The sequence below is a fragment of the Peromyscus eremicus genome, chromosome 1 (assembly GCF_949786415.1).
Source record: "Peromyscus eremicus chromosome 1, PerEre_H2_v1, whole genome shotgun sequence".
Taxonomy (NCBI): domain Eukaryota; kingdom Metazoa; phylum Chordata; class Mammalia; order Rodentia; family Cricetidae; genus Peromyscus; species Peromyscus eremicus.
Genome location: NC_081416.1, coordinates 121,870,767 through 121,883,000, shown reverse-complemented (window position 1 = coordinate 121,883,000; position 12,234 = coordinate 121,870,767). Strand labels below are relative to the sequence as shown.

Here is a 12,234-nt window from a genome sequence, read left to right as displayed (position 1 = left end):
AGCCCTGTATCTGAAGTGAATATTGTCTTCAGCAATAGGGAGTTACCTTCCACCTCTGGCGGATAACCAGGGGCAACAGAAATAGGCTATATGTTCTTGGAGTCTCTTAGATAGCCCTGACCAACAACTCAAAAGAGGGCTTCTCATGCCAGGTGTTTCAGTTTTTGTTATATGACCTTTGACTCTTGGAGGGAGCACTGTCAGCCTGGATAGGAAATTTTCACTTAAACTATAGAGGTATATTTATACACTTCTGTGTACATTTAAGGTTATTTTTTTCTGGATTGACTGTTCATTTGTTCTTAGTGCTGAATAACATTCTCTTGTATAGACATACCACAGTCTGTCCACTCACCTATTGAAGGATACTTTGATTACTCTTGCCATTGTAGTGCTTGCCATTACAAATGAAGCTGCTATAAGTATCTATGTGCAGTTTTTTGTATGGATATGAGTTTTCAACTTGACTAAACACTGAAGTGAGCAATTATTGGGCTATATAAACTTGTTCCTCCCAAACCCCTTTTCTTTGTGGCACTTATTCTATGGGTTTCTAGACTGTCTTAGTTAGGGCTTTATTGCTGTGAAGAGACACCATAACCACAAAAACTCTATATAAAGGGAAACATTTAATAGGGTTAGCTTCCAGTTCAGAGATATAATCCATTATCATCATGGCAGGAAGCATGGTGACATACAGACAGACATGGCGCTAGAAAAATAGCTGAAAATTTCACATCTGGATCAACAGGCAGCAGGAAAAGAGTGAGGCATTGGGCCTGGCTTGAGCATCTGAAACCTCACAGCCCATCCCCTGTGACACACTTCCTCCAACCTTGCCATACCTCCAACAAGGCCACTCATCCAATAATGCCACTTCCTATGACTCTATGGGGGACATTTTCATTCAAACCACCACATAAGGTAATGTGGGACTCCATATGGAAGTACATTTTAGTTAGTAAAAGACTACTGTATGCTGCTCGGTTATTGATTACCTAACCAAAGCATTTATTGAAGAATTTTCCATGTAGCATGTTTTATGATAACTGTTTAAATGTTTAAGACTCTAATACAGTTGCTGTCCTCAGATCTTATATAGACAAGTGTGGAGAGTGATGCACAAATACACGATTCCCATGTTACCGAAAACCTGTTGTAGTAAAGGAAATTAGAAGGTGGATGAGAACTCAGCAGAATGTAACACAGCTTGGAATGCAGGAGTGTAGAGGCTGGAACTTGACCTGGATGTTGTAAAGTAGGTAGATGAGGGAATAGGATTTTGGTGGATAGAAAAAAAGATGAAAACAGAGATGACTTCCCAGAGCACTGCAGGACTTCTTGTTCAAACTTGTGGAGCCATGCCAAGGCCATGGTACATGCAGAGGGACTTCAGGCAGTACACTGTGCTTACAGTTCTTGGAGAGACTATAACCACAGTTGGACTTTCTTAGTAATAAATCCAATCTTTTAAACAAGTAAGATGGACATTTTCCCCCCTAAGATCTTTCCTATCATCTGGTTTATGAAGACCTTGATTTCTATCTTCAAGGGAAGAAGAGTCCAGTTACATAGAGGTGAGAGTTCTTTTGCCCGCATTGAGTAGACATTATTAAAAGGCAAAGTGTAGCTCCTATAAAACTAACTCTGAGCTTTGTATTCAGCTAGGTATGGTACAACTCTGATTCTACCATAGTCATTTAGCACACACTCTGTAAAAGTTTATTTTGCATATATATGCTTAATTATAGACTTTGCACATTATACATTTACATATACACATTATACACAGGATTATAGTCGCACATTAATGTATATCTTACTTTATGAATAATTTAAGGAAGTGGAAGCTGTTTACCTTAAGTGCTAATTTGAGAGTCACGTTCCCAAGTAGAAAGAAACTCTCCTGTGTGGGGGAGCCCACGTCAATTTCAGCCTGCTCTTTTCTTCCCAGACATTACTTTTTACTTCTGGTGCTGGGAATTCTCGCAAATGTTTGGCTGCCTCCATCCTGCTGCTGTTGCCTGCAGACTTGGAAGAAGTTCTAAACCATCTTTCCTTTGCAGACCCTGTGCATATGACGAGCCTGGTGGTATGGAGCTCATTCATTGCAGAGCTGTACTCCAGGTCTCCATCTTGGATGACAGCCATCCTCTGTCCCTGTCCCTGGTGTGTGTTATGAACCAAAAATTAGCCTGGGTTTTGGGTTTCAGTTTCTGTTACAATTTATAATGATTGATGATGGTTCCCACAAGCTGCCTTTGACAGCATCTGGATAGAGCTGGGTGTGTGAGTATGTTTCTTTCTCTTTTCCATTCCAGAGAGAAATGGAAAAGCTCCATGCTGGGCACAGGATCTGATTCAGTCTTGATACCATATGTACATGGTTTTTCTTTTCTTCCACCATGCAGGATCCATCTCAATTTTCCTCTCTGGGTTCTACTCTTTCCTGAAAGTGATCGGTTGAAGCCAAGAGTTGCCCATTTTTCTTGGTCACCTGGCTCGTGTGTGTGTGTGTGTGTGTGTGTGTGTGTGTGTGTGTGTGTGTGTATTTTCTCTACCATTCCATTTCCTCTCAAGCTAGTCAGGGGGCTGGAATGTACCAGATGGCATTCTGGGTGTCTGTTCTCATGGCAATGTGTTCAATTCCTGTAAAGGACCTCCTGTTTCATCCAACTGTTATTTAACTTATTCCTATTTTCATTTTCTCCATAGTTATAATACCCATCTCCGTCTGCTTGTTTAGCATGGCTCTGTGTCTGTACAGGCTCTCCTTTCACGTTGACACAGGCATCTTCCTGATGTTTATGTGATTACTTTCTTCTTCACATTCTGTTCGTGCTACCTTCCCATGCAATTACCCTAGCTACACTCTCCAAACTTGCAGTCTACCCTCACATAGCTGATCTCTTTACCCTGTTCTTACCTCTCTGTCTCCTTTTGTACATTTATTTATTTTATGTGTATGAGTGTTTTGCTTGCATGTACCATGTGTGTGCCTGATGCCTTCAGAGTTCAGTAGAGGGTGTCAGATCCCTTGGAACTGGAGTTATGGATGTCTGTGAGCCACTGTGTAGGTGCTGGGAAGAAGATCTGAGTCATCTGTAAGGGCAATGAGTGCTCTTAACTGCTGAACTATCTCCCTAGCCCTTGTCTTACTTTTTAAATACCCTTTATTGTATTTGAGAATCTAAAGTTAGTGTGCTGTATAAAAATATTGCTATTTACAATTTCTTAAACCATAGCCCCCATGATAATAAACTCTTTGAATATAATAGCTATTCTTTCAATTTGTTCTGGTATGTAACTGATGCTCAGTAAACACCTATCATAAGAACAAGTAATATATTCCGGGCTTGCCTCCAGTGAAGTTCTCTGTCCTTGTCTCCATGACCACCACTGAATATCTAAGTCTCAGGACGGAGTGTGATTGTTCTATATAGAGCTAAGTCAAGCAGTTGACGCAGCTGGGCAAATCTGCTTCATTGTTGTGTATTGACCCTAGGACCTTGCTTCTGTTGTCTGATCATAAACAAGAGCCCATATCTGAAAGATAAAGAAGTTACAGAGAGTTATTTTGGAGACTGTCTAGAATTATGTTGAAAGTAGAAGAAAGTTGAGGGCTAGGTTTAGAGTGAGGCAGAAGGAGACTTGTGCCTCAATGTGCTGCTTGCTGTCTAGCTTCAGGGCCTTAGGTGGGCTATTTATCCTGTACTGAGGAATCTTATCATCTGTCATTCCTGTGAAGTTCAAAGTGATGTATGCTGATGAATATAGGACGTGTAGTATTTGACACTTATAGAGTCTCCCTAAGTAGTGGTGACAATTATGAAGGAGTCTCCAGTAATGGCTCTTAAAATTTATTTCAACCTGAGGAAGTAAATTGCATTGTTGTAACTCTGTGGCTCTTTTGTAGATTCTTGGCTGGAGAATATTTATGAACCTGCCAACAGGTTAGCCTTAGCCTTTGCTAAGAGAGTTAGAATATCCACGGTGCCTCAAATCTTGACTGGAGTGCCCTGCTTTAAAGAATGGATGGAACAAAAGTTGTCCCTCTGTCTTTGGGGTTTGTTGTAGTTATTTGGACCAAAACGTTCTTAGAAAATTTCCCAAATGACCCATTCATTAATAGGAACACAGAGAGAGATGGAAGAATTTACTTTCCATCCCACAAAACAGCCCACTCAGCACTCAAATAGCATGAAGCGATAGTAAGGAATGATGGACTTAAGGAAAAATGTCCTCCCTGTCCCTTTGTAGAATCAGTGGGTCTACCAGAATGATGGCTGCTGGATGTCCACTTTCAGGAGGCAATCTGGTATCCCAAAGGCACAGAGTGGGACTCCGGTTCACTTGCCCAATGCAGTGGGCTTCGTTTCTTCAAGTAGGAATACTGAGCTTTCTTCTCTGTTTAAGCCCAATTGTCTTAGTTTTGCCTTTTGTTTGTTTTGAGGTGGGGTCTTACTATGTAGCTTAGTCTGTCCTAGAACTCACGCTCTTCTATTTCAGCCTCTCCAATGCTAATATTACAAGGCTGCACTACCACACCCAACTAAATGTTCCTTTTGGTTGGTAGAGGCGTCGGTTGATCCAAGTAGTTATCTCAGTGCTGTTGAGTGTTATTGTTTTTCATGTTGCACTGAAACCAATCAGAAGAGCCTTGCTCAGACAGTAGATCATGGCTACATGCTTGCCCAGTGACTAGATCAAAAACAAAGAGCCTCTTGGTGACATTCATGCAGTGACCTTTGTTCCATACGCCAGGAACCACTGGAATATGGAATATTTTCAGTTACTCATTAGTTTATTCTAGATATTTGTTCTTCTTTAAATCTTACACAGGCATTACACCCCAAACAACATCTTAATTACTTCTTTTTTGAAGCAAAGCATTTGTATCACATTCCCAGTATACAGACACACAAACACACTCACACATACACACACACACACACACACATACACACACACACACACACACACACACACTGAGATAAAAGTTTCTGAAGTCATTAATATATTACATTTTGCTCCAATATACTTTATTACAAGTCTAGTACATTTAAAAACCTATAAAACTGAATTTTAAAACCTACCACACACCCACAGATTGAATTTTGGGAAAGCATTGGACCTAGGCCATCTAGTAACTTATTTTCTAAGTTGAATATGCCCCTGCCCTATCTCCTGCCCAGTTCTCATTCCACTGCCTTCCCTGGCTGCACATTCTCTCATCCCCTAGGGGTCTCCTTCCTTTGGTGTTGATGATTTTTTTTCCTGCTTACCCTCTGCTCTGCTTTTGGTTGAATTTTCTTGAAGATATTCATTCCAAAGGCTGCAAACTACTGTAGTGATTGTAGAAATTAGTAAATAAATGTCCCCACTTTCTGAGTGTCCTCCAGAACTGTAGATGGATGCTTGCAGCTGTATTCTAAGTAGTTTCAGGTAGCTTTCACGTAGACTGTCTTGAACTCAGCATGTCCTAAATGAAAGCCATTGTTTTCTCTAAATGAAATGACTTCCCTTCTTAGTCACTTAGCGGCTTTCCTATGATTAGCTTTACCCAGGCAAATATTTCAGATAGTCACTCAGCTCTTTTCTTTCTTTTGTATTCTGTAACTGTGTTTTGTGAGTAATAATGTTCATCTCAGTTTTCCGTCACTGACATCATACTTTTTAATTAAAAACAAATGAATAATGTCTCATTATCTAAAGGGTTGAATTTGAATTCTTTATACTATTAGACTTTGGCCTTAACTATGACCTCCATCATTTTTCCCTAAGTGTGCTCTTTGTGACACTAACTAAATGTCGATTCCCAAACCATGACCTTCAAAGCAATAAATCTTCTCTTGTGCCTCAGGAATCAGCTTTAATTTGACTGCAACATTGACCATGTCATATAATGTCACTGCTGGGATCATATTTATTTGTTATATCGTCATGCCATTTGATACTATCTAGAGAATTAAGATTTGGAGTCATCTTTAACACCCCTGTCAACAACCAAAGAATGCCCAAGCCCATCGATTCATGGGCAAACCATTTATTAACATGCTTTCATGTGAACATGAGGATTTGCTAACACGGGATTCTGACTCATCAGATCAGGCGATAGGCTTGAGATTCTGCATTTCTGTTGGACTCTCAATGAATGTGAGGGTGCTAGGAAAGACTCACATTTTGAGCAGCAAGACTCTAATTTTCCTTTAGCTACTCCTGTCTCCTCACCCCTACTCTGTCCTCTGAACCTATTGTCTTGCGTCTTTTCCCATGTTGAAAGTGTTCTGCAGATCAGTCATACCAGGTTGTTTGTCCCTATGACCTGGCTGGTGATCTAAGACTAGGTTAGGTGCCTTGTCTTAATATTCCTCATCTTTTCCTGAGTTCACACTTTTACTCTTCTCTTCTAATCTGTTTTGGCTTTTTGGTCTTGCTATGTAATGTTCTTTGCTGTGTTATGCAGCAAGAAGGCATAATCTAATAACAGGAACCTGTTGAACCCATACTCTTAAATTTACCAGACTCTAATGCAATGAGCTAAACAAACCTCTACTCTTTCTAAATTATGAAGTCTCATGTATTTTGTCATAGTAACAGAAAATAGATTAAAATATGTCCAGACAAAAACACTGGCTTAGAGTGCACCACAACATGAATCTTGGAGGAATTCTGTTTGTTCCTATTAAGAAAAGATATAGCCCAGGCTGGCCTCGAACTCGTGATCCTCCTGCCTCCGCCTCCTTCAGCAAATCCTACCGGCGTGTGCCACCACAACTGGCAAGAGGGGCAGGCTGGGGGGGGGGGGAAGGTGAGGGGGGCGGGAGGGGGGAGAACAAGGGAATCCGTGGCTGATATGTAGAACTGAATTGTATTGCAAAATAAAAATTAAAAGAAAGGTGAAAAAAAAAAGTCAGATGCAGAGACCAAGGTTGGATAAAGCACAGGGACAAATAGCCAAAACGAATGGAAATACATGAACTATGAACCAATGGCTGAGGGATCACCAACTGGATCAGGCCCTCCGAATGGGTGAGACAGTTGATTGGCTTGATCTGTTTGGGAGGCATCCAGGCAGTGGGACCCGGTCCTGTGCTCATTGCATGAGTTGGCTGTTTGAAACCTGGGGCCTATGCAGGATTGCTTGGCTCGGCCTGGGAGGAGGGGACTGGACCTGCCTGGACTGAGTCTACCAGGTTGATCTCAGTCCTGGGGGGGGAGGCTTTGCCCTGGAGGAGGTGGGAATGGGGGGCAGGCTGGGGGGAAGATAAGGGGGGCCGGAGGGGGGAGAACAAGGGAATCCGTGGCTGATATGTAGAACTGAATTGTATTGCAAAATAAAAAAAAAAAGAAAAAAAAGAAGAATAGATATAGTACATATGATCCTAGTAACTTATGCTAAGGCTTACCAAGCAGTGATAAGTTCCAATCACCTCTGAAGATTGGGGAAATGGGCCAGAGGGATTAGGTTGTCTTTCCTAAGTTACACACATAGGAGAATAGACCTGTGCCCCAAACCAGGACTCCTTTTCTCCTACTGTCCTATAGTTCCTCACCTCACAGTGCTCTTTGCAGTGTGTTGTCAAATATTGAAAGCAGAGTCAGCAGTGTTAAGAAGACAAATGAACGGAAAAAATAAGAGACTAAAACAGAAACAAAGCACCTGAGATACACTTGCACCTCCTAACTTCAGGACTCCTACAACAGTTGCAAAAGGCTGCAACTCATGGCCCCCCAGTGTAAACTCACAGCAGAGACAATCACTCAGCTCAGTGAAACCAGCCCAGGATACTCCCAAGACAGTGGGGCCAGAGTCTGCTGAGAGACTCCCCCATTAGTCACTCATTGCCATATTTTTTTCCTATTCAAATTTTGGCTCCTGCAACCTTACTCTTATAACTCCATGGAGATTGGCAAAATCCAGGTGCTATGGAACAGAGGACCTATTTTGGGATGGGACAAGAAGGGACTCGGAAGCTGGAGAAGTAGCTTAGTATTTAGAGGAAAGAGTAGAGCAGCCAAATTAACCTCACCAAAACAGATTAGGAGAGAAGCAAAGTATATGAGTGTGAAGGCAGGAAAGGTTTGAGAATGTCCCAGCAAGGTACCTACCCTACTTGATCACCAGCCAGATGGATAGGGACGCATTGATACATCCTCTCAACCCACTATTCATACTCCTCAGGATGCATGCACATAAGAACTTGTTAGGAAAGGATTCTAATTCAAGAGGTCAGGAGTCAGTTGGCGATTCTAGATTTCTCTTTGGGTCTCAGCAAATGTGAGGTTGTAGGTAGAGACCTACACACTGAGCAGCAGGGCTAATAAAACCATAAATGCCATCCTGGGACCCTACCCTCATTATCTCATGTAATTTCAATCATTCCTCCGTAGCCTCACATCAAAATACCATGGATGTATGAATTAAGTCCCAATAAATAAGCTTTGGAGGATGCATTCAAAGGATAGCAGTGGGGTTTTGTGTATTCTCAGATGTCAGGAACAAAAGGAAGGGTCACTAAGAAATGGAACAAGAGATGTTTTTCTTCTCCTCTCTTTTTTGCTGCAAAGGTTGTAAAATTCTTCTGTGGGCAAAAGCAATGTGGTTAGAGGAAAAACTCCAGCAATGGTCTTCCATCCTAAGGAAACAGCTTCTCCTTCTGATATGTATGCATTTTCCAGTGCGTCCCCAGAGGCATGAGTGGTTCAGGAAGTTTGCACTGAACTGCTGTGTTCAGTGTGCCTCCTCACCCTTTCCCTCCCACTCATCCTCCAGAGTCTCCACATGTTTTCAGGTACAAATCAAGAAACTGACAAGTACACTTGCTGGTATGAGCAACAGTTAAAAAATAGAAAAAGAAGAATGCTGTGCAAAGAAGTTGGTGGAAGGTGGGAAGCGATGAGGGGAAGAAGGATATTTTCAGTAGCAGAGGGGACCTCTGAGACCCATTTGGAAGATAGACACCTTACTTAATGTGATTTCTACATTTATGCCTCTTTAATGGTCAGCAGAGATCAATAGAATGCCTTCTACGTGGTTAATAATGAGTCTGATAGGTGGTAGCAATGAACACGCTAACTATGGGGTCCATGGGCTAACAAAAAAAGACCATTGAACATTGACTTTTCACTTTTCTTTCTTTCTCCCCAGGGCAGCCACTGAAGTTCTGGCAGCATTGCTGAAATCCAGTAAGCATCCCTTTAAAAGAGGGGTTATCTCTTCCCATTTTTATTTTTGTGAAAGGTACTCTTTTGTTCCATGGCTCCATTCTGACCAGTGAAGAAATAGAGAGCTGTGTCCCAAGCCTATTGGAGAAAAGAGAGAATATGATGGCCGTAGAAAAGAGATTTCCTTGTGGACATGTCCACTTATAATACATGATCATTAGTGTTGATTGTTAAGTTGACCGACTCTAGAATCACCCGAGAAAGAGGTCTCTTGGGGTGCCTATGAGGGATTATCATGATTAAAGTAATTGATGTGGGGAGACCTGGCCAATATGGGTGCCACCATTTACTGGTAGAGATCATTTATTGTTCTTTGCTTCTTGGCTATGGCTGTAATATGGCCAGCTGCTTCAAGCTCCTGGCACCTTGATTTCTCTGCCATAATGAACTGTACCTTGAACTATGAGCCAAGATAAACCTTTTCTCCCTTGAGTTGCTTTTGTCACAGTATTTTATCACAGCAACAAGAAAAAATAGCTAAGACAAAGACAACCTTCCCTATGAGGGAAGTAAGTTGTCTATTGCAGCCCTGGGGACTCTTCAATTCCTTCTGACACAGGAAGCAGCCCTTCAGCATTACTAGAATAAATCCCAGCCTGTGGGACTGTCCAGTGGAAGAAAAGGCTATGATTGGGTAGGTAGCAGATTCTTGTATTTGGTTTTTAACTTAGCTCATGACTCTATGTGCTTGGGCAGGTAGGGTGTTGGGAAATACTTGGACAATGTAGACATTGCTAAGTTTCTTTTTTTTTTTTATTAAAAAGTTATTTCTTTCCTCAGTTATATGAGTGATTGCAAAAGAATAGCTTGGAGGGTCTGAATTATTGTGAGGATTTTTTCTTTTGCCTCATAGCCTTAGCCTAATTACATTGGGAGTCAATTTCACGTGTGCAATATAATAGACGGTATGATGCACTTGGGAGTGAAATCTTGGTTTAATGTTTTTATTCCTCCCCTCCTTACCGCTTCATCTGTTTTAATTTGGCACCTTGGAAACCAACTTCTTCAATGGTGATATTTGTTTCTCTATAGGGAGCCTGAGGCCTGTGGGTAATAGGTGAACTTTAATAAAACTTATAAATAAATAAATAAAAATAAAAACACTCTTTCTCCACCAACCATACATCTCTGTCAACCAGAAGCATGGGGAAAAAGTGAAAGCACATGATGTTTCCTTTTATAGACTGAAGAGAAAAATGAATCTTGAATTCATTTGGTTGATTGGAACTTCATACTGTGTCCAAGTCTGCCCTCAAACACAGCTTTAAAACATGGGGTAGACTGAAGGCTGTGAGAGGAGACTAGGAAGGGAAGAGAGGGAGTCTGTGGAGTTCCTAAGATGGAAAGGTATTTCTTGTGGGTTCTGGGGAGGGGCACTGATTTTTCAGAGTGGAATTATTCCAGGTTTAACCTCTTGTTTCTCATTATGGCACATGGTATCATTCTGTACTCTAACGTTTGGTGTTGGATGCAGTAGGGTGAGGGATGTGAAGGAAATGAACACTGCCCATTTGTTTAACCAATTAATACCATGCTTTGGGACAGTAGTTTTCTCCTGAGTCCTCCCAGCCCCATGTTGGCAATGGAAAACTTGATGCTTCCTGGGAAGGGAGCCCTGAGAGCTAAGTAGGGCCATCTTACCTCCAACATACACTCCCATTTAGCCCTTAAGCTTGAAGTTAGGTACACTTTCATAATATGTACCTATAATGTGAAAAATCTGAAATTATTCTCACATTCCTCAACTTTAGAGATAAGGATCATGGTATCTCAGACTAGGAGAAGACCATAGTATGTATAAATATGAACAGATTCAGTTACACACTGTGGCTAGGTTTTCTGCACACTGGCTGTGCTTCATAAGCTGAGTCTGCAGGGATATGAAGCTTTCTAACTTACATTCTTCTTTTAGAGCAGTGGTTCTCAACATCCCTAATGCTAAGACCCTTTAATACAGCTCCTCATGTATGTCGACTTCCAATCATAAAATTATTTTGCTGTTACTTCTTACCTGTAATTTTGCTACTGTTATGAATTGTAATGTAAATCTTTGCGTTTTCCGATGGTCTCAGGCAATTCCTATGAAAAGATTGTTTAACCCCCCAAAGGGGTCACAATCCACCGGCTGAGAAGCACTGTTTTAGAGGTCGGCTCTGACTCGTGTCCTCTGTAGAATCTTCCTTCGATCACTTGCTTAGGCATCACTGCTCTCTGCTCCCACAGGCTTTCCTACCTCAGGGTTGACTGTACTGTACTGAAGTTGTTTTTGTCCTTGTCTCTCAACAGAAGCTTTTAAGGGACAGACAGGGTCATCTATATTGATCCATGTGTTTCTTGTGGCAGCACAACAGAGCTGAAAGTACATATTTGTTGGTTACAATTAATTGAATGATTTGTGATATTTACCCACACAAAATAGTGAGATTGCTCCTTACAACCTAAATCTAACAATCTATGCCTAGAACCAATGGTCTTAACATTTGTAGTTCTAATCTCTATTTACTTTACTAATAGACTGTTAGGGAACTGAAAGTCTGCTGTCTTCCACATATAAAGCAGGCTTTCCTGTCCCATTAGGAAGATACATGGAATTATCTGCTAATTCTGCTGAGTTGTCCATATGAGTCTTTGCCTGGGTCTTTGGTTGTTTATACCATGAGACAGTTGGATCAGAGGCTCTCTAATGTTCTTTCTCACACTAAATACACAGCCTTCACATATATCAATCAGTCTTTCATCCTTGGCACCATTGGCATTCTGGATTCAGTATTTCTTTCTTGTTCGGATCTGTTTTATGCATCGTGGACTATTTAGTGACACCCTTGATCTCTATGTATTAGCACCTGGCATTGTGTTTAAATGTAACAATCCACCCCACGCTATGAGAATCAAAACTGCTTCCTGTTGAGAACCACCGATACCTATTTGGGTACACACATGAGCTGAAATCTACCCGAAATTTCAAAGGATCCTTCCCTACATATCTTTCTTGGCATTTCATAAACA

The 12,234-nt window shown here is 41.3% G+C and overlaps 1 protein-coding gene across 1 annotated transcript in view; it reads left to right on the top strand.

The window, feature by feature from the left end:
- Agbl1 (AGBL carboxypeptidase 1) overlaps positions 1-12,234 on the top strand; it is a 765,743-nt gene that overhangs the window by 60,787 nt on the left and 692,722 nt on the right. The window contains exon 6 of the mRNA XM_059270317.1: positions 9,152-9,189. Within this exon, the coding sequence (XP_059126300.1) occupies positions 9,152-9,189 (38 nt within the window). The remainder of the gene's footprint in view (positions 1-9,151; positions 9,190-12,234) is intronic.